Genomic DNA, 27,971 nt, shown 5'->3' with positions numbered 1-27,971 from the left:
GCCACGCGCGCCGAGGCTCCAGGCTCAGTCCCTTTAGCACCAGCGGGGCCTCCTCCCAGGAAGCCCGGCGCAGAAGCCGCCCCCGCCACGCGCACTGCGAAGGGGCTGCCTTCCGCGTCTCCAGGCGGAGGCCGGGGCCAGGTGGGAGGCGCCCACCGCGGCCAGCTTCGCCTCCCGCCATTTCCCGGATGTCGACCGAGAGGCTGTCCCGGCAGGCAGGCAGGCGGCGGCAGTTCGGCGTTGTGGTTCCGGGTTCCCGGGGCGCTGGGCAGGCCGCTGCCGGGGTGCTCCGCCGGTAAGCACGTCCTGCCTGGTCGCGACTGCCGCGTCGCGTCGCTGCGCGGACCGGAGCCGCTCGGGGCTGGAGGCCGCTCTTGCCGTCGTCTTCGGAGCGGGCGCCCTCGCCCGACGCCCTGTGCTGGCGGGGCCTCCGCGCCCTGCCCCAGGCGCACCCCACGCATCTGTGCCCGACTAAGAGCCCAGTCTACTCAGAAGTAAGTCCCATTAGAGTCAATGGGGCTTACTCCCAGGGAAGTGTGGACAGGATTCCAGCCTCAGAGCCCAGTCCTCTGCACGTCTACTCAGAAGTAAGTCCCATTAGGGTCAATGGGGCTTACTCCCAGGGAAGTGTGGACAGGTTTGCACCTTAAAACTTTTAGACTGTCCCCTGCCTCTCAGGGTGGCTTACAAGTGTGAAGACCTTTCAGCTTTGTGGCCAAAGCCATGCCTTAGGCTGCAATCCTATCCACACTTTCCTGGGAGTAAATCCCGTTAAGTACCATGGGACTTACTTCTGAATGAGGCAAGTGATGCATAGGACGGGGCTCTTAATCCAGGGTAACTACTGTCATCACCACTTTCAACCTCTCATTTCATGGTTGGTCACCAGCATGAGGGATCAGGGCCATTATTTCACCTTTAGACACATGTGGAAAAGGTGGGAGGATTCCAGCACCTGCGATTACCCTGGGTGGAAAGACTGGGAATAAAATTTATTTGTTTTATATGTATATAAAACATCTAGTGGTCATCACATCTAGTATCTGGGTATGTCTTCCGAGCTTCCAGCGGTTACCAGCGTTCTGGCAGTTCACTTGTTTACATTGGGGGGGTGGACCTGAAAAGCAGCCTTGTACTTCACAGACGTACACGTTACATGAACTTATGTCCATTAGGTCTGCAATCCTATCCACACTTACTGGAGAGCAAGCCCCGTTGACTGTAATGAGGCTTACTTCTGAGTAGACATGCATAGGATTGGGCTTTAGTGCAGTTGTGAATGGCTACTATGCTTCCTCTGTATTCTTTGACCTTTCTATAGAAGTGGTGCAGGCTGTGCTTCCCACATGTCCTTTTGGCCTCAGATTTGACACTCGCTCTATATTCCTGATATATATACTAACTGAGATTATTGCTGATGATGCAGATTTTACTCCATAAAACTTTATGCTGCAGTCATTCTATTTGTCTTTGAAGTGCCACGATACTACTTACTTGCAATTAACACAGCATATCTCTGGAACTTATTCCTTGATAGAATGGTAGGGACAGTCAGTCTACCTGCAGTGAGAGAGAGAACTCACTCCATAGTAATTTGGCATCTGTTTGGACTCCGTGATTGACATGTGTTAAGTAGTTACTAATTTGTTTGAACTCTAGTATGAATTGTATAGTACAGAGATGCAAAGATTACACTTACATAGCCATGTTAAGACTGTCAAACACCCTTTTATCTGGCGTGTTAAATCATGTTTTATACAGTGAAGATCTTCCAGGAGAGGAGGCAGTGCTGCTTTCCTTAAAATACACTGGTTCTCTGAGGTATAGACCACTATATCAGCACATTTGTGCAGGCACAGTGTGTCCTTTGTGGTGTTTTTGTGCAGGTCTGATAATGCTGGGTTGACAAAAGCCAGCTATTTCGAGGTATGTTCATTTTGATTTCCATACAGACCTCCAGAACAGAACTGGTACATACACTGGAGGCTTAGAGTACAGTGAAGTTTTCAATACTACAACAGTAGCGTGTACTTGTACTTCTGCTCTAGGAAGGACTGCAAGGAATTGAATCCTTGGACAGAAGTACAAGCTGAGGTAAGTTAAGCCAAGGGGCTATGGAGTGGAACCTGGTGCTACAAGGAAATTTCACTGTTGTAGTATCTATGCAGCTATGGTAATCATTCCTGGAAATAATGTGGTTCTTTAGAAACTTCTGTTTTGCTCACTGGCTGTTTACTCTTGCCCAGCTTGCTTTTGTAGTTTGTGTATAGTTCTTTGGCTTTTATCAGTGGTCACCAAACCTGCAACCAGTGCACACTCCAAAACCAGTCCCTGTTTGGACCAGAGCTTACCATTCCGCCTCCGTGCTGCATGACTGCCATGTAGATCTGGGCACAGGGACTCTCTGGGCAGTTGCTTCTGTTGCCCAGCATCCCAGAAGTCTGTTCAACAGGACGTCTGGGCAGTCGTGACTGCCCAGGACGTCTCTATGTCCAGATACATGTGGCAGTCATGCAGCACAGAGGCAGAACTGTAAGCTCCACTCAAAGAGTGGAGAGCTTTCCTCAAACCCCAGATCTGGCCCCCTGGTTTATATAATCTGTTTTCTGCTATAACAAAGCCCTGTCTTATAAAATCTTTTTCAGCTGCTTGTAATTCAGGAGCACAAAGCGCAGTGAGTTTTTCTAAATAATATACAGTATTAGAATTGAGATGTGGATATACTTCATCTCAAGTACCCAGGTAATTATCCATGTGTGTGCACTACCTTCAGGTTCAACAGCAGCATGCCTCTGAGTATTAGTTACAGCAGGGGTCCCCAAACCCCAGCCCAGGGACCACTTGCGGCCCATGGGGCCTTGCAATTTGGCCCGCGGGGAGCCCCCAGTCTCCAATGAGCCTCTGGCCCTCCAGAGACTTTCTGGAGCCTGTGCTGGCCCAAGGCAACTGCTCTCAGTGTAGTGCAACTAGTTAAGCTCCGCTGCTTGCTGTTTCACGTCTGTGATGCAGCAGTGGCAGTGATGGAAAGGCCAGACTTGCTTTGTGCAAGGCCTTTTATAGGCCTTGAACTATTGCAAGACCTTCGTTCATTCATATAAGTTCCATCTCTAATATATTCATTTATGTAAACTTATGTAAATTTATTCAAATTTGAAATGTTAGTTAATTCTCCCCCCCCCCCGGCCCCGGACACAGTGTCAGAGAGATGATGTGGCCCTCTTGTCGAAAAGTTTGGGCACTCTTGAGTTACAGGAAAGCTACAGTGAGAGAGAAGTACACCTTCTGTCCTGCTTGTGGGCTTCCCAGAGGCAGTTGGTGGGCCATTGTGAGAAATGTGGTGCTGGACTGAATGGATCTTTGACCCTTTTTGTGACAAAACAAAAAAATTGGCAACATGTTTATGTGTGTGTTGTTCATAGATATGGATAACAGGAATGAAGAGAAAGGTGGGACACTCTGTGCAACATCTCAAGAGAAGACAAAAGTCAGAGGTAAAAGTAATCATTGAATCAGTCACAGTAACTTCTGTACAGAACATACCAAAGTTTTTTTACTGCTGTGCACAAGTAGAATTTTAGTTGATTCAGATGCAGGCTGAGTGCTGATTCATATGACCATTTTGTGAATGAATTTGGATGTGTTCAATCAGATTTTAGACTGCTTTTGGGCATGTCTACAATACAATTCAGGACAACATATTCAGTTTCAGTTCATTTAGTTTTTTTTCAGGATATTGTGATATGTGTGGTAAATATTTGCATGACTAATTTGTCATGCTCTGATCATGACAGTAAATTTGCTTTGCCTTCATTGTGTAATAAATATGTGAATTGGCCTTTCTATCTGAAAATGCTGCAGCAGAACAAATAAACATGTAAAATGTAATTACTAGAGGTGTTTGTTTCCGGTGAGTAAGATAATATTACAGTCTAAGTCTTACTAGACACAATGGGCTAATTTCTGAGTAAAATAAATAACACAGTTTTAAACACCTCTGTTCTTTGTTAATTAAATAGTGCCATCCGTGTACATGACACAATACATAGAGTGAAAAGACAGGTCCCTGCCCTAAAGGCTCATGATCTAAAGATTTAACTTTATGCTTATTTTTATAATTTATTGATTCATTAATTTGACTTCTGTACCACCTTCTCAGTGTTCAGGGTAGCTAATAAGCAAAGAACTATGGGGATTGCTATTGCTGTAAATATTTTTAAATAAATAAATGGACTTTTTAACTGAATGCATCAATAAAAATTGCAGTAAAATACTTTTTAAAATGAGCATGTAATTTCAGCATTTTCTGATAAACAAAAACACTATTGTGGTGCTAATCATTCATCCTTATTGTCTTTTCTATAAGAGAGGGAGAAGAGGAAGCGAAAACGCAGCAGAAGCAGGTCCTCTTCCATTTCTTCCACAACTTCATCTAGTTCTTCTACCTCCTCATCTTCAAGCTCTTCATCAAGGTCCACTTCTTCACAAAGTAGAAGCAGTTCAAGTAGCAGAGGTGTGATTTCACATCTGGCCTTAAATAACCTCTCTTTTTTGGTAGATGATGGTTTTGTATACTGAGAGCAGTGAAATGAAGACCATTAACATTGAAGCCAGGTATCTGGACTGCTAGGCACTTAAATATGCCTCTTGTCCAGTTGATTCAGTGTCAGGTGGTGCCACGCTCACTTATGAACTTGACACTCACTGTCAAGTTGCTTTCATGAAACTGGCGTGGAGTACTTATATTTCAGAGGAGTACTTATATTTTACACAGGAAGGTTGGGCACATAGAGATCCCACATGCTTAAGCAACACCTGGATTCACCTAAACATAGATACTCTACCTCTGAAATCAATGGAGAGCACAATCCTATCATCATCTTCTGCTGGCAGTCGCTGCACCAGCCAAAGATATCACAAACATGCTATAAACACCTTGGGAGAAAACAGTGCCAGCGGAGCAGCCTGCATGATCTGGACAGCACTACATCCAAACCTGCATATAAAGAATTATATCCTTACCCTGAAGAGACCTGCAGCTGCCTCCTAACCTGCCCAACTACTATATGGGACTTTTGTTCCAGCAACTGTTCTACAGAAACCCTCACTTTTAGAACATCCCTGAATGTAAATAGCAGTGTGGCGATCTGGTGCTTTAACTAATTACAGAAGGCATTGCTAGTGCAGGGCACTGTTTTCCCTTGAATTTCCACTTCAACATTAAATTGAGAGGTGCAATCCTTGACATCCTCAACATTAAATTGAGAGGTGCAACATTAAATTGAGAGGTGCATTAAATTTAAGGGTGCAATCCTAACCCCTTTTGTCAGCGCTTTCCAGCACTGGCATAGCGGTGCCAGTGGGACATGTGCTGCATCCTGCAGTTGGGTGTCACTCACAGAGGCCTCCTCAAAGTAAGGGAATGTTTGTTCCCTGACCTCAGAGCTGCAGTACCCTTATGTTAGTGCTGGAAAGCACTGAGAAGGGGTTAGGATTGTGCCCTAAAAGTAGTAACTGGCTTTACTACAGTACAGCACAATCTTAATTCATTTGTGTATCTAATTTCCAAAACATTGTTTAAATTTTCTTTGTAAGGATCATATTTAAGCTTAAACTTTTTAGTTAATTGACTGTAACATCTAATAACTTAGGACCAGATCCTATCCAACTTTCCAGCCCTGGTGTAGCCATGTCAATGGGGTGTGCGCTGCATCCTGTGGTGGGAGGGTAGTTATGGAGGTCTCCACAAGGTAAGGGAATGTTTGTCCCCTCACATTGCTGGAAAGTTGAATAGGATTGGGCCCTTAGTTAATTAATTATTGTGTTTAGAAAATTAAAGTGAACTGTGAACATTTGTAGTGCTGAAATATACCGCCAGTGTATGAGTGTGACTAATTCTATTCCTTTATATAAGGTGTGCTTTTAACCATTTTATTAGATTCTCACAAGTCAAAATCCAAGAAGAGAAAAAAAGAAAAACACAACAAAAAGGTACAATTATTTATTATTTATTCGATTTGTACCCCACCTTTCTCCCTAGAGGGCACCCAAGGCAGTTTGGGCGGCTAAAAGTTTACCATATTTTTATCCTGCCTTTCTCCCCCTAAGGCTGCGGGAGTTTGAAACCCGCAGTAAGTCTTGGTGGGGGCAGGGGGAAGGCAGCGACGCAATCACCAGGATTCCGTAAAAGCAGAAGCGGAGCATGATTGCCCTACACTCCCTTTCCCTGACCTGGGGAGCCCTACAGGTGCTCGCGCAGGGCTCCCCGCACACAGGGATAGCTGCTGCAGGGACTGGTGAGTGCACCCCAGTCCCTGCAGCCCCGTCAGAAGGGAAAGCAGAGCGATCATGCTCCGCTTCCGCTTTTGCAGAGCGGGCCGTGATCGCTCCGCTTTCACTTTTCCTGACCTGGGGAGCCCTGCCGAAGTTTGCGCAGGGCTCTCCGCACCCCCGGGAGGCTGCAGGAGGCTTGGGCAAGTGTACCCAACCCCTGCAGCCCCCTTGCCTTCTCCCTGTCTCCTGGCTGCCCCCACCCCTTAAGAGGGCAGAGGCCAGGACCCACAGGCTGGGGCATCGCAATGCCCCAGTTTGAATACCACTGCCCTCAGGGAACCCTAAAACTCAGATTGATATTGGAATCAAATGAAAACCTATATATATATATAGATATAGATATAGATATATAGATATAATCCATACTTGTTTGTAGAGGAAGAACTTTTGTCTGTGTTGTAGAGCATACCATGTTTTTGAGAAAGAATTCAAGTGTAATATTACTATTTTGTGTGGATTCAGATTGAATATTATTTGCACTCAAGCAAATAGCAACTTTGGTGTTCAGCTTCCTCTTAGCAGATTTCACAGGCTACAGACATATGACAGCCTCCCACAGGATTTTTTTTCCCTTCAAACTTCACCTGATGGCTGCTGTGAGCAGTGTCATATGAGAGCAGCTGTTTTGGTGATAAGCACATGAACTCTGGCCCTTAGGAATGCATGTCTCACGGTTCATTCAGCTCGTTAGAGAAGTGACTAAAGAGTTCATAACGGTGGTCTTCTATAGGTGGAGTGCCACTGGTTGGGTTATAGAGACGCTGCCAGTGTGTTTTGGAGTTGGAGCATCCTAGGAGCCAATAAATGTCTCACCTACTATTACTTTTCAGTGCTAGATCAAATTTCCATTGAATAATTAAACTAAAGATATATTTATTGCCTGGGAAGATGTTATACTGGATATGTCAGAATATATCAGTTAAGACTGAGAGCTTTTGTCTGTGTTGTAGAGTATACAACACAGTCCACTTAGTAAACACCATTCTGTGATTCCTGCTGATATGGAGTGCTGCAGGTACCATCTTGTCCCCCAGGTTGTTTAATATCTGTAAGAAACTGTTGGGAGAGGACATCTGAGGTGTTGAAGTTGAGAGTCATCAGTTTGTGAATCATACCCAGCTCAACCTTTCTTTCTCGACTAATGCTGGGGAAGCATTTGAAACTGGAGTGCTATCTGGAGGCAGTGATGATCTGGTTGTGGGCTAAGAAACTGAGATTAAATACAGACAAAACAAAGGTCTTGGTGTGGAAATCCACAATGCAGTTATTGGAATATCAGTGTTGTACTCCTTCTGCAAGAGCAGGTCTGCAACTTGGGGGTCATTCTGGTCTCTCCACTGTTCTGGATGCTGAGCTGTTCTCAGCTGTTCCTGATGTCCAGGGGGACCTTTGCCCAGCTTAGGCTAGTATGACAGCTGCAGCCATAGCTGAATCAATCAGCTCTAACTGCTGTGGCCTTTGCCTTGACACTGAAACTTGGAACTGAAACTCTATGTGAGGCTTCCCTTGAAAAGTTATGATCTGGAAGTTACAGTTACAAAATACAGCAGCACGTGTAGTCTTGGGCGCTGAGCAATTTAATTTGGATCACCCATTGCTACTAGGGCACCACTGACTGCTGATCTGTTTCTGGACCCAGTTCAGGGTGTGTGTTTTGGCCCTTAAAACCCTATGCATTTCAGTATTCAGATATTTTAGGAGTCACATTTTCCCATACGAACCAACCCATCCTTTGAAATCAGCAGAGGGGATGCTGCTGCACGTCTCACTTCTGGCAGAGGCTGGACTGACCACAAGGAGGAGCAGGGCTTCTCTGTGGCTGTGCCTTTTATTATGAAATTTCCTCCCAGTGGGATTACAAACTGCCCCCTCTGTCGCAGCCTTATAGCAAAGGCTGAAGACTTTGCTTTATTGATGGGCCCTCTCTTCTTAATAAGTAGCTTTGGAATTTTATGGTTGAATTTTGTTTTAAGGTTTATAGTACCCTATTCTTTATGATGATTATTTTACTTAATTTTGCCCCTATTTCTGCACTTTACTAGTTTTTCTTTATGTTGTATGCCACTTCAAAGTGCTCCATTTAGTTGGAGGGAATAAATGATATACAGGTCCAGCCTATTTATAAACTGATTTTTTATACATGAATTTGACTCAACACGAATGGCCACTGCAAATGAGAAGGAATGTGCTGATCCCTGGAGAAGGGGGAAAATGCATCCCTTTAAAATCAGTTTAAAAAACTGAACAGTCCTTTAACAGTAGCCTCCTTAATGGGAGAGAGAGAGGGCAGTTGGCTGACAATCCATGAATCCTTCTCTCTCCAGTGGACCCCTCCCTTCCCCCTGAGCACTGATAGAAAGGTGATCACTTTGCATTGGTGAAGGGATGGGCTAGCTTGGAGGACAGATTGATGGATTGCCTTCTTAATGACTCTTATCTTACATCACAAAGGTCAGCAAGGCTGTTTTTAAATCACCAGAAACTTTGTTTTTTAAATTGATTTGCGTTTTTTTTGCCATCGATGTGAGTGCTGGAACCCATGCAAATACTGAGGCTCAACCTGTAAATCACATAAATGACTTTTCTATGGCTATCATCAAATGTATGGAACTTCCATATGTATGTATCTTATACTTTTAGAAGAGGAAGAAAGATAAACTGAAGAAAAAGAAAGAAAAGAAGAAAAAGAAAGAAAAATCAGGACCAGTACAGCTTTCTAAGGTAGGTGTGAGATGGCATAAGTAGCAGTGTTTTTGTTCTTTTTGTGGGGCTCCCTAATTCAGGTTTGCTCAGATTCCAGCCTTGTTGTACTTCTGAACTCACTTGCTGGGCATCTGAGTTATTCCTTTTTGTCCACCTGGGAAGGTTCCTGAGGCCTGCCCTGAAGACCCGTTGCTTCAGCGGGAAGGGCTTATATAGTAACCCGCTTCTTCCTCCTCCTCCAGCAGCTGTGGAACCAGAGTCCTCAGCCCTGCACCCTGCTTCAGAGAGAAGGATACTGCCTCATCATTGATAGTGAACCCTTTAAACTGGCCTTATGAGCATGTGCAGCCTTGCCCCCCTTTCCAATCCAGAGCCCACTTCCCTAGTGTCCCTCTTGCCCTAGCAACCAAGAAGTCTACTTTGGTAGAGACATAAATAGTTGCAGGACCCAACTGTGACCCACCCATTGGTTGCAGTGTTCACTGTGGGGTTAACCACTATTTGTTAGTGCACTGCTTTGTTGTCTAGGTGATCCCAGCATGGGGCTCAGTTGCTGTCCACAAGGGTTGGCCTGTCCTCCGTGGGAGCTTGGTGGTCACAATGATGGGAGCAGCAATACTGTTTTCAAACACTTTTCCTTCTCAGAACAAAGCCAGTCCTTGTGAACTGCAGATATTTTACAGGTGGAGCCTGTTTATCTGTGGATTTTATATATGTGGATCTGACTCAACACAGGTCCCCCGGAACCTCTGAATGTCTTGGAAGTTGGTTTTTTGGGGGGGCCTTTTTGGTCATTCTGAAACCCAGAGGCCATGTGCAGATGTGCATTCTGGAGGCAACTGGAGCACAACTTTGGAGGATTCAAAGGAGCTGAAATTGCAATTTCCTTGACCGTGGTTTTTGGTATCTGTGGGTGGGTCTGAGAACAGCTCTCTCATGGATACTGAGGCCCCACCTCATGTTCAGACATAAAATGCATGTCTGAACAGTAGAATGACTTTCTGTTTGAAATTGCCGTCCAAACTCAAGGCTATATCTTGCTATTGTGAAGTTTAGTAGTGCATACCTTAATTGAGGAGGATGAGCTTCAAGAGGAAGAAACTATTTTGCAAGTTTAGATTGTTCCTTCATGTCACATGATCAGATTGATGAGATTTACCGGTTTTGCCTCTGATGTGGAAAAGTCTAGTGCGCATTTCAGAACTGGCAGTTGTAATGCCAAAAATGCTCTTCCAATTCAAGCTTCAAGGACATCCTATAAGTTGCCATTGACTCCACAATACTTATAGCAGTCTTGATTTTTGTTCCCAAGACAAATTATAATTCTGCAGTATAGAATGTGTTTGTGAATTATATTGTGTTATTTACCTTACTCAGAAGTAAGCCTATTATGTTAAGTAAGGCTGTAATCCTATCTTACTGACTAGAAACCAAACACCTCTATACCATTTTAAATGTTTGGTAATTAGAGATGTTTGGTATTACAGGATCTTTGATTTTTTTTCCTTTGCATGCTATTTTCTGCTATCGTTTATAAACACGTATTTATCTATTGTACTTGCACCTCACCATTAGTGGGGTTCCTACTAGTTTTCCTCCTACCTGCAAGCATTAAGTGATTCTGGAGCATTCATGACGCTTCTATTTTCTGCTCCTTCCAAATATTTTATCAAGTTATAATCACTTACAGTTTCAGAGTGGTTTTGGAACACTTAAAGCAACTTAAGAGTTCCCAGTAGAAATGGTCATTCTCAGTGACCCTTTCTAATTTTATTCCTCTGAAAACTATTTGGAGAGAAAACAATAAAACAGAAGAGGGTTATCTTATTGGTCTTATGAGGTAGTATGTCAAAATCTTTTCTTGAGTTTTTTTTAGCTGTTTCCATGAGAACACTTTTTCCTCTGCTAAATTAAATCAGTTGTAGCTTCCAGCTTCATATTATCTTTGACCCAAAGCTTCATTCATTCATTCACCCATTCTTGTGTTTTCTGAGATATTAAGTAGGCCATATGTATTTCTAGAAATAATGATTAATACATTCTAAATACAAGCAACTTTACAGTGGTGCATATTTGTTTTATTTCTGGATTATAACATGATGTTCCTTTAGTACTTGAAAGATAAAAAGAAGAATCAAAACTACAGTATGATCACAGGAAAAAAAATTAAAATGAAGATAAAGAAGAGTAAAAAAGATAAAGAGGTAATATTTCAAACTTTTTATTTGTATTTGGGCCTTTTGGTTATAACATCAAAGACTTAAAATTCAGTAAAAAGTTTAAAGTTCTATATTAATGATCATTCATATTTTGCTCTATGGTTCGATCCATAGATTTGTGCACATCCCTATTGCAGTGCTTGTCTGATCCCTATTCAACTCTGGGGACGCATCTTTGTGTGCAAATGTAGATGCACAGGTCTCTACATTTAAGGTTTCCATACTTGCTGTGGCGAGTTGACTCCTGCCACTTGGCAAGGGTTGTGAACAGACTTTGTCCAAACTTTGGAATAAGAGACCCAGGGTAATCTCTGCAGTTGTGCAACAATCCACTCCTCAACTGACAGGCTGTGTGCAAGGCTGGGGTGGTTACACTGTGGTACAAGTAGCACCTTGGCTGGTTTTCTCAGCCATGCTCACCTCATCCAAGTAGAGCCAAATTGCATATTTTCTCCTACTCTGGAACAGAAAAGGGAATTGGGGGGGGGGGGTCATTGTTGGCTACACCTAAGGAACTGAGTAGCCCCATAGGACAGGCTGGGGTGTTACTTGGGAAATATATTCCCTTATCCTGAGGGGACCTTCAGCTACCTCCTAACTTGTGCTGGATACATCCCAGCCCATGCAGTCTGGCTGCAGTCAGCCCAGTGCAGGTTAAGATTGGGCTGCCACTTACAAATAAGTCCCATTTAGAGAACAACCTTCCTTCTGTTTGAACACAGGCTACAAGATGGGTGTCTAATAGTTTGAGCTAGCTATCAAAAATAGTCTTCTAATAATTGGTTTTTGATTGACAGCGAGACCGAAACCGTGCTGAACTCCTTGATTTCTTGAACTCTGCTTTGTAGTGCAACTTCTGCTAAGCAAGGACCAATAAAGTCTCTCAACCCATTCAGACATCCTACTCCTCAAAGCTCCAAATATAAGCTCGGAGTGAGGGATGATACAATATTTCACATGTGACAAGCCAGAACGGCCCTGCTGTGAAGATAATTGATACCGCCTTTACAACAGGCAAAGAAAGAATATGTGACAACTTGTCCACAAAGAGCCATATTGTCTACTCTGAGACTCTAAAAGAATGAGGGTGAATACTGTAAAAACTGAATTATGTTGAACATGCTCTAAAGTGAGCTGAGATGGTTGGATTTTGGTCTACTGTGTATAACTGCATGCAGAATACAACTTTACCACCAGTTGTCCTTTGTCATTTTTCATGTTAAGGCCAAGTATTTGCAAATAAGCTGTTCAAAGAAACATTTCTGTATATATATTTTCAGGATAAAGTGTATTTGTTTGTAAACTGCAAAAGAATTCTTTATAAGTAGTGTGAATTCTAAAGAAATTAATACAGTAATATTTCTTAAACACTGATTCATCAGCGTAACGTAGTTTTCCTTTCAGAGTTGATAACAGCCTGTTGGCAGTTTATTAACTGGGTGCTAGGCTTTTAATTAAAATATTCTGGTACATTATAGTCATTGTTTGAAAATTCTGAAACAACCTCTCCTTTAGTTACAGTTAATTCTCTTTGTTGACTAGGGGTGCTTGCTTTTTTGTATACTATCATACTCTATGTTCTAGCCTCCTCAACACAGAAGTATCTAGTTAAATACTGTGAGAGTCTCAGTGGGCCACAGACTTTAGCAGAGAACTGGCCACGTAACATGACATCAACTTCTATTTCAAAAGCAAGTCCAAATAAAATCTCTTTGCTTCTGAATTTGATTGACTTTGTATTTTTCTATGTACAGAGCCATAATTTTAAACAGTAAACTTCCACATGCAGCACAGAAGCAGAGTTCTAAAACATGAAGTTATATAGAAGGTTATAACCTATATGTTGCACAAGTCATGGGGTAGCTGCCAAAAATGCCAGTGCTCCATCCTGATTCTCCTTCTCTCTACATGAGAACTACCTAGGCCGCGGCCTCATACCATGTCAGGGCCTTGGTACAGTTAGCTCAGTCTTTTCAACAGTGGCTGGCAGACTTTCAGACAGGAATTTTTCTCTGATACACCTGCAGACACACTTGTTTGAACCTTAAGCCTGCAAAGCGAATGTTCTTCCACTGAGCTACAGCCCCTCCCCTTACTCATCTGTAGTAATTCATTCATTCATCTTACTCCCCTTACTCATTCATCTGTAGGAAGGCAGAAACTGTGGATGCGATTGCTGTTTTCAGCAGCAACTCCATGGTCAGTATAATGTCTTGTTTCCTCATTAGTTTCCAGCAGTCCTTTGAATTATCAGAGCAGCTTTCACAGGTGAGTACTGACACTGAAAAATGTAATTTGTGCTATTCCTTTTACATACATTCATCGTCGCTCTGTACAAGAACAAAAGCAACAGGGAGGCAGGCTGTGCAGCATGGCCTCTCCCAGTTTGAAGAGACACTTGGCCAACAGACTGGGGCAAAGAAGGAAGGCCCATAGCCAGGGAGACAGACCAGGGACAGACTACACTTGCTCCCAGTGTGGAAGGGATTGTCACTCCCGAAGCGGCCTTTACAGCCACACTAGACACTGTTCCAGAACTACCATTCAGAGCGCAATACCATAGTCTTTCGAGACTGAAGGTTGCCAACATTATGATATTTATTAATGTTAATATTCTATCACCCACATAAGCAGGATGCACCAGTACTGAACCCATAGCAAATACGTCATTCTGTTTCTTGGCTCCACTGAGTTGCATGCAGTATGTCAATTATCCATGTTTAAATGTGTGCTATAGTGTAGTTGTGTAGTGAATCGAACATAAGAACAGCCCCACTGGATCAGGCCATAGGCCCATCTAGTCCAGCTTCCTGTATCTCACAGTGGCCCACCAAATGCCCCAGGGAGCACACCAGATAACAATAGACCTGCATCCTGGTGCCCTCCCTTGCATCTGGCATTCTGACATAGCCCATTTCTAAAATCAGGAGGTTGCACATACACATCATGGCTTGTAACCCGTAATGGATTTTTCCTCCAGAAACTTGTCCAGACCCCTTTTAAAGGCATCCAGGCCAGATGCCATGACCACATCCTGCGGCAAGGAGTTCCACAGACCGACCACACGCTGAGTAAAGAAATATTTTCTTTTGTCTGTCCTAACCCTCCCAACACTCAGTTTTAGTGGATGTCCCCTGGTTCTGGTGTTATGTGACAGTGTAAAGAGCATCTCTCTATCCACTCTGCACCAGCAGAGGGCACCCTGTCCATTTGTAAACTCGTTGCAGATACATAGCTTATTAGTGTTGGATGTAGCAGTATAGTGTTCAGAAATTCTTCTAGAATCTTTCTTATTTCCTATCTATTTTGCATATTGTAAAAGAAAAAGAACTATAGTCTGAAGCTTCTACTCTCTAACTCAGATTTACAGTAAATATGGTGGTACTGGAGCAGCTAACAAGCAGTCCATATGTATTAAAGACTAAGCAATAGGACAATTATAATTAAAGAATTTAAGAATTTAATACAACTGTTCAGCTAGATACAAAAGGTGATCATATGACTTGTTAGAAAATGGTTTCCATGCTTTTATCCACATTTCCTTGTGATCTGAGTTGCAACACTGCAAAAGAAGGGCATATACAAATACACGCACAGAGCACTAGATAGCAAAGATGAAACCAATTCTACCACAAGAAACTTTAAACATTTATATACATTTAAATGGTTTCTCAAATATAGCCCCCCCCCAACAGCCTTCCCAGGAGCTACTTAAAGACCCGATTCCCCTTTGGGGAAGGCAAGAAAGAAGCAGCCCTGGTTAGGGAACAAAGACCTCGGTTGTCAATTATTGTGTAGTCATATTACACAGTATTAAATTTAGGGTGTCTTTCTTGACATGCATTGCTTTGAGCTTAAGACAGGTGGCATACATGTCTTAACTATTCATAGCTTAGAAAATGGCATAGTAAGCGTATGATTATCAACATATTTGGATTTCTTTTCCCTCTGAAAAGTTTTAAATGGTCCAGGTCAAACTGGATGATAGAAGCCCTGAGTGAGTTTATTTTTAAATAATGTCTTGAGAAAGAAATATTTGCATATCAGGAGATAACATTTGTCAATGAAATGCATCCATGCCATTCTTTTGTACAGTATGTGTATATCTGAAGCCTTAAGCTATCAAAATAACTCCAGGAGAAATATTAACAGCAACCTGGAAATGATTGGAAACTCCCCCCCCCCCCTGTTGTGCTCTCATCATTCAAGCAATGCAATGACATATATAAAGTGTTTCTCACGCTTGAGTGCTCCCATTCAGCTTCAAGGAAGCTGCCCCCATTCAGTCTGGAAGCTAAGTCACAATTGAGAAATGGTTTGTTTCAAAGAGAAAACAATCCTCTCAACCTAAAGCATTTGCACAGAATACTATGGCATGAAGCCTTTTAAGCCTCGTTTGATTTAAATACAAGATAGGTTCACACCTAACTCACATTCAATTGATGATACTGAAAAAGTGTTTGACTTTATATCTATCACTGTCTGATGTTCAGAAGCACACTCTAGTCATCCTGCCAGAGGCTTTTTGAAAGTTTAATTAATCCTACATGGATTATACTATGCCGTGGTTCTCAAACTTCTTACCTTCCCAACCCACCTCAACATCCATGGTAGGTCTCAGGCCCACTGCAATCAGGAAGCTGCAGGGCAATATGGCACATGACCCAGAAGTCATTTCTGGGTAGCACCAGCCTGCAACCCCATTTCATTGGCTGCATCGCTCTGCATTTCTCAAACTATGTGTTGCAACCCACCAGTGGGTCTCAACCTGATTTTTGGACCAGGAAGCTGCAGGATGGTCTGGGGCATTATGTGATCAATGAAGTAGATTGCGTGCCAGAAGCAACCATATTACCCTGTAGCCTCCTGGTCATGGTGGGCCTGCGAGCCACAAAAAAATAAGATTATGACCCACGAGTGGGTTATAACCCACAGTTTGAGAAATGCTGCTATAGGATTTCTTTTCTGGTTGCTTAAATTACATTTGTGGTTGTCACCAGACAACCATATTTGTGGACTTCCTGACATCCAATGCATTTCTAGCTGGAGTTGATGTGAGCATTCCATACGGTACGTGCAACAGCAGCATGGGTAGCAGTTACTGTGGACAAAGAAAGAAAGGTCTCCAAAGGAGAGGGCTCACAACTACTTCCTGTGTTTTTCTTTCAGTTTATGGAAAACACAGTTCACCAGGCTAAACTATACTGAGTTGTTCCACACCTCACCGAGCTGCTAATTTGCATTCACAGAGGCCAGCCCACATGAATGGTTCACTATATTGTATGTACAGTGAAAAAAGGGAAGGGGGAGCTAGAAAGTCAGCAAAACAGAACAGATGCATGGATTAAAAGAAGCCCAGAGTTCTTTTGTGAATGTGAATCCACTACAGAAAAGAGCAGGAACAGACAAATGGGTAAAAAAAATCACAGAAACTACCAAACCACATAGATAAATAAATAAAATGATCCATCTCTAAAATCTGATGTGTTATAAAGAAAATCAGTAGTCTTTGGTACTCCTGAATTCAGGCATGCTCCATACTCTTCTGGTTGGATCAGTGCCCCTTTCAACATCTTCTGAAATGGTCTTGATGTCACTGCTGAATGGTGAAATCCTGGCTCGGGTTTTCAACGTTGTGAGGGAGAGACTGGTTTTGTGCTTTGTGTTCCATTGCCGTGCAAGCTTCTTTGCCTCCTCTTCCTCTTTGATCTTCTCAATGGCCTCCTGAAGAACAGAATGGAAAATTCGAGATACTTCCGGGGCCTCCGGTTCATATTCAGCAATGAGCTGTCGGAATCTAAGAGGGGGGGAAAAAATCAAAGCATCACCATTTGAGCTTTAGTTCACAATATGCAACAAATATAGACTCCTCTTAATAATGGAACCATTGGGACAAATATTAGAAATAACTATTAATTCAATCCAAATTAAGCCATCCAGAATATTTTAATTCATTCAGACAATAGTGGCAGTCAGAAACTTTTATATGCAAGACAGAGAAGTCCATAAACTAGAAATGTTTTGCTGTATTCACTACAACTGCAAGATATTCTCTGGAGGACACTCAAAGCAGCTCACAGACATTAAGTCTACATCACCACAAATATGAACATTACATAATTCTGCATGACTTTTTAAGAGGGTACACATATGCCTCACTTCTGCACAACTCACATATTTTAAAAGACAGAAATACACATCACTGTCCAGCAGCATAGTAAAAATTCCCCCTCAACAGAAAGCACAGATGGTCCATAGGTTCACCAAGCAACCAGTTCTATTACTGTACCTCCTTTTGTGGATGTCAGCTATTGTTTTTGCTTAGAGTGAGAAGTTAGATTTTAGGAGAAAAGAGGGTTGTGAAGATTGGCTTGAAAGCATGTGAATAATTTGTGGTGAAATCTCAGAAACCAGATTGGGAAACCAGCCTTAAATGCATTGGCAGAAAGTTAATGCCAATGCATTTAAGGGTTTATTACTTAAAATTATGGCTTACAAATACAATACAAGGGGAAAGGGACATGGAGGGAAGGGAAAAATACAGTTCATGCCAGACCCATGGAAGGGGCTTTGCTTCCCCCTCCGAACAGAATAATGATGCTTTTAAACACCTTCAGAATTTAAGCTGAGCTACCAGTTGATCTTTTCTCAATCATTAGCCAAAATATTCATCAAGGCAGCAGTCCTTGAACACTCAGACACTCTAAAACTGCCAGAAGATGAGGTAGGGGGATAACAGAAACAGATTGGTTTTTTAGCTGTATTATTTATGAAACAAAAAATGAAAACATTTGAAGTAAACAGAGAAACAGAGTACTCAAGCAGAAATGACTAAGCCAAGTTATATGTGTGCTGTAAGTGGAAACCACAGACACTCAACAGTACTCAGAATGAAGATTTCATAAAAATGTGGTAAACAGATTCTGGTGCCCTAAAAACAGAGTAAGCCATTCCCAAATTCCACCTTTCTCAGAACTGGTAAGTATTTAGCATTCCAGAGAAGATGCACATTCTTGGGTCACTTACTCCAAGCAACTCAGGATGGCATATATTTAATCCACCGTCACAGAGCAAGCTTCATGGCACAATGAGGGTCTGAACTCAAGTGGTCCAAGTCCAGCAAAATTATCCACTATACACCACTAGTGTTCATCTGGTGGTTCATGACACACAAGTAGGTCATGCCTTCATCTAAAAGTGGTCACACCAGCACCACCTTGTTTGCTGGTCACTAAAGTTTAGGAAAAAATCAAAGGAGAGCACAGGATGAAGAAAAAAAAATGGAGACAGCATGATGAGTTTAAGGTAGGTCCCATATTGCAGGTAGAAGTTAAAAGTGTGGGTCCCACATCTGGCTTCACTGTAATCACAAGAGCTAGAAATCTATTATATGTAGAACAGCAAATGACTTCTCCACAGTCTCTCAGCTGCAAGCTTTAGGATACGTCAGGCACTGTCAAACTCAAGTAATTATGTCAAAGGATCTGGAAACCGCAGTCTAGTTCTCATAAACAGTAGAAGCAGTGGTAATTGTGTCTTGACTGCAGCACTTCAAACATGCATGACTGAATGCTCCTTCACACACAAAATCCTTCTGCATGAAAAACTAACATGTCACGGAGAGCGACTCTTGGCCCATCCTTCCTCCTGAGAAGAAATACATTTTTCCTAAGCTAGAAATTTTTATGAAGGAGCATTCCAATATGTGAACCCTCACCTGCAGTCTGAAATGCTACAGTCAAGACAGAGCTTTATCACCTTGCCTGCTGTTTGTGTGAATGAAACCAAGTTGCCATTACCAGGCACAGATGCCCACCAGCTCCATTACTGACTCATGAATTGCAAAGCCGTTTTCAGAATTTCACTGATCTCTTCACAGAGTTAGAGTACAAGTCACACAAGAGACTTGTTTTTAAAGAATTCTGCAGGTCAAGTATTAAGAAACTTTGGTAGAGGAGCAACAACGGCAGGAAGAGAGTCCCTAAAACACACTGTTGTGTGGGTTTTGAGCTGCTGCTATTTACATGAGATGTCTACTCTTTCCCTATACATGCAGATTCTGCTAGTCCATAGGGACTAGCAGGTTTAGAAACAGCAACTGCCCCCTTCCCTTACTGGAAGATATGCTTTGCTCCAATTCAGAGTACTAATTGTTGCAAATGATGAGATCTAGAAGTGCTCTCACTGTCCAAGAAATAACAGGCATATCACAGAAACAAAGTATAGTAGCAACTCCTTCTGATAAAATTAGCAAGGTCTGCTTTCACAAGTTCCTTTTTATATCTCACCTGTAAGATGGGGGAAGAATCAGGAGGTGGGGCTTGTAGAGTCCCTTATAGGCCTGTCTTACTATTCAAGCAGTGGCATGCATGTGGTAGTATATCAGAGAGCAATTTTCAGTCACTCACTCACTCACTCACTCCCTTGATTTTTATGTCACACCTAGAGAAGATGCAAAAGATGTCATCATACCTGATAATGACAGGCCCACAATACGAAGGATGTATTTTGGAGCACAGGTCCTCCAATTGTAGACGCTCCGCAGGACTGATATCATAGCTATGCTTTGGATGGCTCACTAGCCAGCCATAGTCTACCCCCGTCTTTATCTTACGATACTCGTTCTCTCTCTCCCGCTGCTGTTTCTCGGCTTCCTTCATTTGCCAGCCAAACTCCATCATAAGGGTTTCCATCACCATTTCTGTTGGGCTCCTCTGGGAAATTCGGCTTGGGGGCTCATTCCACCTGAACCATGAAGTCAGCGACATATTCCTTCTCTTCCTCTTTTATCTGTAAAACACAGGCAGAAGATTATATCTCCAGTAGGCAAGGTGTGCATCTCAGATTCTAAGCCCATGATGTGCGGCGCAAATATCGTAGACCACCCAGCTGTTTCCACCAAGAATACACAGTACTGTTAACATCTGATAAGATGTCATGACCAGAAAAGCGAAGGGCACGGCTCCTCGAGACTGGTATAGGGAAGCTGAATTTTCTTGGGCTTCATTTTCACAGCCGAAGGTAACGTTTCAGAGAGCACCAAGTTTTCACAGAGAAAGCAACACTGTCCCACAAAACCAAAAGACAAAAATAATCTTTCACTATGGAACTGGGACCCAGCTTGCTTGCTCCCCTCCACAACAGTAAGTTCCCTTCAATCCAGTGGTTCCCAAACATTTTCAACTGGTGGCTCCCTTGACCTACTGGGTAATTGGCCATGGCTTTCCATTCGGGCTACAATCCTATACATTGTATAGGGTGGTGTGTTTTTCATCAGGATTCCATCACTCCCTGGCTGGATTCTGCAGCTTTCCAGGAAGCCACAGCTCACAGTTTAAGAACCACTTCGCCAATCCAACAGGGCATTATGCAGTGGGCAACATTCCTTAAAGTGATCGCTGCAGCTCCATGAGGGAAGCGACCCTGTCAATTTGTAGAGACCAATCCTCCATTGCTCATTTGCCAAGAGAGAGGTGGAGGCAAAAGTCACCCTGCACATAGCTGCAGCATTGCAGGTGGCTTCCTTTAGCAAATTTGGCACCACATGAGTTTCTCCAGGGAAGGTATTTCATATAGGGAGCATGGGCACCACCACCAAGAAAACTCTTGCACCCATCCCTAGTCACTAGTTTTAGAAGAGGTGAGGTCCTGACAGGCTCATGTGGTGAAAGGTAGTCCTTGTATCGGTTTCAGCCATTTGCATATCTTTAAAGCAGGTCTCTAACATTATCTGCTGGAAGAGAGAGGGCTGCAGATGGAGAAAATGACAGTATATGTGGCCTATTATTTTCTAACTAATAATATCTGACAGTATACATCAAGGCTGTGTTCGGGAGAGACAGAGAGCTTCGGAGAGCAGCAGCTGCATAAACAGCCAAGTGAAAATCCTCCTGTTTAATCCCACTGCATAACCACCTTAACAGCAGGGCACCATGTGGTACAAACCCATCATTCCCTGTTGCATTGAGAATAATTCCTTATGCGGTAGAGACAAACTAAGTGCTGGAAGAAGAACCAGTGCCTGCTCTCTTCAATACAGAGAGCTGCTGAATTTTCCTATGCACACTTTGCAAAAGCTTTCCAGGGAGTTAAACCCTGGAATGGTCAGAGGAAAATATAAGACACAAGATTAACAAAGCTCCAAAAACCTTATTTGCAGTTTGTTGTACCTATTATGCTTGAGCATTCTGGCACATTGCGCTGGGCTACTTTCCAGCTACTTTGCTAGTTGCACACTTTCAAAATGCAAGGAGGCAAATAAAAACACCAGAAGCAGATTTTACAAGGAAGAGATGCCTTTCCCAGCTAGTTAGTGCTTATCCATCTTCCTGCTAAGTGCAAGATCATGATAGTGCATGGTGCACGATCATCAATCTCTCCAACATAGGGTTGTTTGGTCAACTATATCATTGCGAAGGAGGATTTTAGCACACGTCAGCTGCAGGCACTGACGTGCATAATTATCCCAGAAATCCCTATTCAAAGTCAATCTTGTAGTTCACATCTAGCCCATAAGGAATGGTCAGATGAGAGGTTGCCATATGAGAAGAAATAACCTCAGATTTCTTAGAACTTTGTGTAAGCACACCAGGATTGCAGAGAGGAGGTTTTACAGCTTTCAAATAACTTCTCAGCTCACTTTCTCAGTCACATATGCTTTTTTCAGGCCAAACAATACATTTCAGCCTTTCTGAGATAGCTATCATGATGAACAGCTTTTCATCAGCTAACTAAGGGCCCAATCATATGGGTCGCAGTGCTGGCGCTTCGCTGGCACCCCCAACTCAGGCTGTTAAGAATGCGCAGCCATCACTGGGCCTCAACACCTGAAGACAGATGCTGAGAGCTCTAGGCAGTGAGTAAGGCTTTTGGGGACGGGGATGGGGGCAGAACTGGGTGGAGGAAGGGGAGGGGAGGAGCTCAATAGCAGGTGCAGATCCAAGGAGACCCATTGAGGCCTCCTGGGTGTTAACACGGGGTGAGGAAACATTTGTTCCCATTCCCTAAGGATACCTGGAGCAGCTTCCCTGGCCCCATAGGATAAAGCGGTCACCCTTTTGGCGCCACTGTAGCCCTGGGTGCTAGGGAAGGATTGGGCCGTCAGAATACAGACAAGTCATTTATTACATTTATAGCCCACCCTTCCTTCACGATCAGGATGGGTCAGAAAAGCCAGCTCAAATGGGCTGCATTTGTCCTGGATCATCACATAGGTCCACAGTGGCGAGCAATTCAACATCATTAAATCCCCAAACGCTTAACAGGATGGGAGGTCCAAAACATGTGCAAACATTGCTATAGCACTTATATCCCCCTTTTCCCACTATTAAACCTGCAAGTTAAAAATGTATCTTGCACAGACCAGAGATCCAGATCAAGGTCCAAGTCCACTAAATGACCATTCTTGGTCTAGGATATTTACAAGTCAGGTTGGGTCTCTCTGCTTTCAGAAGAGATAAGAGTCCAAGGGTCTTACACATGGCTACAGATGATGACAATGGACTGTAAGTTAATCATGTCTGTATAAAGTTCATTTACTTTCCCCTCTTCCTCCAGTTCCAGGAAACTCATTATGGAAATATAGTGAAATCCATGAACTGGCCTCACCTGTCATTCTCTTGATCTCTTTAGCTTGCATAAACTAGAATAACTGCTGCTGGCATTTTCAATTTAAAGTTCACCACAGGACTAATAATCAGATTACCCACAGTGACTTTTCTATTGGGATGGGCTAAAGTGACAGCAAAGCTTGGACTTGCAAAGAGGGTTACATCTGATGATGCTGTTTTTAATTAAAGTGTTTTAAAGCCAGCTTATTTTTGAAACTTCAACAAAATTTGTGCTGTACAACAATCCAATTTTCCTATCATTCGGGGAACACACTTTAAAATTTATGGCAGCATATAAGTCATAACTTGGTAAAACAATTTTTGCAAATACCAATGGAAACTGAGCTTAAGGCTACAATCCTATGCACACTTTTCTGAGAGTAAGCCCCACTGAAGACAATGGGACTTGTGGGATTGCAAGTGCAAATGTGTGATCCTTTTGTGGAATAATCAGATACTGCCTGGATGCAGTGGATGAACATGCAAGGTTAGCAGAATTGCCAGTCCATGGATATTTTCTCCTGTAGAGCTTCAGTTGGAGGGATTTAGGTCATGTTCACCTTGTGGTCTTGTGTAACTCCATATTGGAATCTGCCAGTGCTGGCCCAATGATGAGGCAAGGTGAGTGGCAGTGGAGGGACCCTGAGCCTATGGGTAATCTCTAAACTCACCTTACTTAACATCCACTTGCCCTCTTACCTGTTCGTCCTGGCTCTGCCACTCTATGGTTTGAAATACTCTGGCAGTCAGGCAGAACAAGGAACCCACGAGAAGAACAGCCCCATTTCTGTTTCTCTCAGCCCCTTTGTTCTATTCTGCTCTGCCAGGCTATTTCAAACAGCATGACAAAAGCAGGAGGCAGGTAAGTGGGAAAAGAGGCCACAGTAAAAGCAGCAGCAGCAGCAAATCAGGAAGAAGGCTGCTGCTGCCGCCACTGCTACTGCCACCATCATTCATGCCCACCACCTTTTTCTCAGTCCTCACTTGTGAAGAAGGTGACAGTGAAGACTGCCCTTGTAACCCAGTTGCCATTGCTTCCTCCTTCTCCATGAGTGAGGAGGCAGTAGCAATAGTGGCAGGGGAGCCAAGAGAGCTGCCTCTGTCACCCTCTGACACGTCCTCCTCCTCCTTGCTTGCTGAAGAGGAGACAATAGGCAGATGGGCAGACTCAGCCAGTGGCTGCCCCCACCATCATTGGCACATCACTTCTAAACTGAAACAAAGGTGGCACAGGTGTATGCATGAGCTCGCATGTAACTTTATTCAAATTTGAAATGTAAATTAATTCTTATTATTTTCTGGTCCCCAACACAGTGTCAGAGAGATTATGTGGCCCTCCTGCCAAAAAGTTTGGACACCCCTTCTCTAGACCATAGGCCTGTCTACCTTTACACATTTGCTTAGTTTTATTATTTCTCCTGTATTTCTCAAACTGTGGGTTGGGACCCACTAGGTGGGTGGGACCCAATTTCAGGTGGGTTCCCATTCATTTTTAATATATTAGACTTGATACTACCATGGTATGTGACTGCATTGGGGGAAATGTTACAGATTTGTACATTTAACAGGTGACTATGTAAATTCTTTTAACAATGATAGTCAATGGAGCTTACTCCTGGGTAAGTATGGATAGGATTGCAGCCTTGAGATGATTGGGAATTTTTTTTTTAAACAGATCAGCAACTGCTTGCTAAGGTTAGGAGGGTTCTTTTGTATTTTAAATAAATATTTAAAGTTTACTTTAAACTTTTAATTTACTTACTTAATTTTTTCATATGGGGGTGTTAAAAATTTTCCTGCTTGATGAAGTCATTTCCAGCCATGGCATCATTTCCAAGTTAATGACATCACTTCCGGTGGGTCCTGACAGATTGTCATTCTAAAAAGTGGGTCCTGGTGCTGAAACGTTTGAGAACCACTGCCTTATGTTGTTCAGGCCCTTATACAAAGGATCTTGTGCACTTCTACTTGTACTTCGAACAACAAAAGTTAATAGGAAGAGCTTGTTATAGCAGGAATACAGGATGATGAGTGAAATCCTGCTTTTGGGAAAAGACCTAGACTAGGCCAGGGGTCGGCAACCTTAAACATTCAAAGAGCCATTTGGATCTGTTTTCCGGAGAAAAGAAAACCTCGGGAGCCACAAAACCCTTTTGACATCTAAAATGAAGATAATACTGCATATATAGTTTTTTTTACCTTTATGATCTGCTGCAAGCTCCCCTTCCTGTGCTAACCAGACAATATACTTATTGTCAAGATAGATATATCTTGACTGAGGGCCCAATCCTATCTAACTTTCCAGCACTGATGCAGCCCAGACGTAAGGAAACAAATGTTCCTATACCTTGAGGAGGCCTCTGTGACTGACTCCCCACTACAAGATGCAGTGCATGCCCCATTTGAATGGCTGCACCGACACTGGAAAACTGGATAGGATTGGGCCCTGAGATGGCACTCTGAGGCACACACAAGGTGACCAGATGTCATAACAATAAAAGAGGACAAGTCACCCCAAAATGTAGGATATTGAAGAAAAATGTAGGACCACAAAATAAAAGCTAAAAACATTCATCTATATTGATTATATATTGATCAATATATAGATTATATATTTATTATATATTGTATTATTGATCTCATGTGCCTAATTTAAAATTACTTATTATTGAATTTAAAACTGTATTACATATAATTTATTAATTACAAGAGGGGATGCGTTGCCTGCTCACAAAGAAAAGCAGGGCATTTAAGTTCTTTTCCAGGACATGGGACTAAAAAATAGAATATGTCCTGGAAAAAGAGGACCTCTGGTCACCCTGGGCACACACTGCGACGGTGCATGCTAAGACGGCACCCTTGAATTTAGCACTCTTCATTTTCCCCTGGTCAAACCCCATCTTTCTTGCTCCTGAAAGAGCACCCCTTTCTAAGGCTCCCACAGCCCCATCTCTGCCCTCCTGCTCCCCATGGCACCCCAGAAAAGCAAGGTAAAGATGGAGTTACACAGGCAGCCCTTCCACAGCCTCCCTCTTCCCCACCCACCCACCCTTGTAAAGTCAATACTCCCCCCCCCTCTCCCACTGCTCTGCCTCACCTATTGCCCTACAAGACAAAAGTGAGGTCATCCCCATTGCCTCACTGTGCCAAGCCCCACCCCACAGCTGTGTGCACAGGAGATGCCCACAAGGGGACTGCAGGCACCTTCTGCCCTCTCCTGGGAGCTGCCCCTGCCTCCCCCCACCCAGGCAGCCCTGCCTGGGCTCCCCCTCCTGCCTCTGTGCCCCCCACCGACCCCCCACTGGAAGCACACCCGCCTGGCGCCCCCACCCCTTGCCAGCCACACTCAGGGTGGCAGGAAGCCAGGAGGGGAGCCTGGCTGCTGTCAGCCACACTCACCATATACATGACATAGAGGGCGCACAGCGCATTACGGGAGCAGGCGAAGCCCCAGCACACCATCTTCCCAGGCAGGAGCAGCCAAGCCCCCCTTTCCCTCCCCCGAAGCACAAAACAATCTCCTCCTTCGCCCAAGGGGAAAGCAGCAGCAGCCTGTCCTGCACAAAACAATCTCCCCCTCCGACCAAGGGGAAAGCAGCAGCCGCCCATCCTGCCCCTTTAAATCCCAGCCTGCAGGAGCCAGAGCAGATGGCTGAAAGAGCCGCATGCGGCTCTAAAAACACAGGTTGCCGATCCCAGGACTAGGCAATATTTTGCGTTTTTCCACTTCTGCAATTCTATAAATGAAGCACCCTAAAACATCAAATACTGTTTTCTGTTTGAAGCTTAGGATGCCATTATAACACTGAAAGTCGTGTAACATTAATTGGGCAGTTTTTTTCAGATCTGACTCACTTCCAAGATTGTCTAATAAAAACCTTTTGTTAGACAATGTTAAACATACTTAAATGTCATTCTAGACTGTTAGGAAAGATGCTGATTTTTAAGGAGCTGTCAGAGATAAAAGATCTTCAGTGTCCACAATCATGGAAGATTAGTTTTAAGTGGATAGTGGTGGGATGCACGTCAGTGAGAAAGCACATGTTTTGAAGGCTGAGGAACAACATGACATGACCCTTGAAGCCAATTGCTTTTTTGAGCACATGCAAATCAAGCAGTCCATACAGGTATCAGCAGACAAACGGCAAAAGGCTACAACTACATATTATACAACTAACAGCACAATCCTATACATGTTTACTTGGTAATAAGTTCCACAATCTTCAGTGGGGCTTTATGCTTTAAATGGGGCTCTATGATCAGGTAAGTGGTCAGGTAAGGATTGCAGCCAAAGCTAGGCTCCCAGATAACAGGTACCAATTCTTCATTACAAAGTACTATCTGACAGGACCAAGTTGCAGGAGGAAAGCAGAAAGCAGTGCTTAACCCCAGCCCTCACCCACTGTTTCCCCCTATAACTTTGCCTGCTTGACACTTTTCTCCCAGGTGGGATTCCAGACCTGCATTTTCATGGCAAGGAACTGTATTCATAAGCCCATGGTACAGTCAAGATAGATGCATGTTCAGGAATGCCACAGCATATCAGCTAAATGCTCAGAAGACACTTCTGCTTGCATGCATCTTGAGAGCTGCTTCACAAGATGGAACAGAAGCAGGTACATGTTAAAAATTCAGTATATGCCCACTTTGACCCTGTAATGCACAATCACATGGGTTTGTTTACTACTCTGCAGACAACAAAAAGCCATACACTGGGGAGCCAGCGTCTCCCAGCAGGGGTACAATGCACACACAGTACAGTACTTCCCACAGCAGGTGTACACACTACATTTTTAAAAAGAAAAAAAAGACACTTTTCTTCCTCAGATCTGACACCATAACGGTGAACTTAGGACCAATTTTAGAATACACTGAAATACCTTAGGCATACACCACCAAGGTAAAGATACAAAAATAATAAGGTAAAGGTTTCCTCCGCACAGTCATATCCAACTCTAGGGGGTGATGCTCATCTCCGTCTCCAAGCTGAGAGAGCCAGTGTTGTCCATAGACATCTTCTGTGGTCATGTGGCCAGCATGACTAAACGCTGAAGCACACAGAACGCTGTTACCTTCCCACCAAAGTGGTACCTATTCATCTATTTGCATT

The 27,971-nt window shown here is 43.4% G+C and overlaps 2 protein-coding genes across 2 annotated transcripts; one reads left to right on the top strand and one right to left on the bottom strand.

Moving 5' to 3' along the window:
• Positions 1 to 211: 211 nt before the first annotated feature.
• Positions 212 to 12,948, top strand: LOC136636594 (protein FAM133-like). The gene is made up of 7 exons (XM_066611745.1): positions 212 to 295; positions 3,420 to 3,491; positions 4,364 to 4,510; positions 5,936 to 5,988; positions 8,971 to 9,051; positions 11,145 to 11,237; positions 12,050 to 12,948. The coding sequence occupies exons 2-7, from the start codon at positions 3,422 to 3,424 to the stop codon at positions 12,098 to 12,100; spliced, it is 495 nt and encodes a 164-aa protein (XP_066467842.1). The 5' UTR covers positions 212 to 295; positions 3,420 to 3,421; the 3' UTR covers positions 12,101 to 12,948.
• Positions 12,949 to 16,751: 3,803 nt separating this feature from the next.
• RD3 (RD3 regulator of GUCY2D) lies at positions 16,752 to 20,020 on the bottom strand. The gene is made up of 2 exons (XM_066611743.1): positions 19,725 to 20,020; positions 16,752 to 17,049 (listed from the first exon to the last, which is right to left on the bottom strand). The coding sequence occupies exons 1-2, from the start codon at positions 20,018 to 20,020 to the stop codon at positions 16,752 to 16,754; spliced, it is 594 nt and encodes a 197-aa protein (XP_066467840.1).
• Between the last annotated feature and the right edge of the window lie 7,951 nt (positions 20,021 to 27,971).

Source organism: Tiliqua scincoides, chromosome 1 (assembly GCF_035046505.1).
Source record: "Tiliqua scincoides isolate rTilSci1 chromosome 1, rTilSci1.hap2, whole genome shotgun sequence".
Classification (NCBI taxonomy): Eukaryota; Metazoa; Chordata; class Lepidosauria; order Squamata; family Scincidae; genus Tiliqua; species Tiliqua scincoides.
This window is presented reverse-complemented; position numbering and strand designations above follow the sequence as displayed.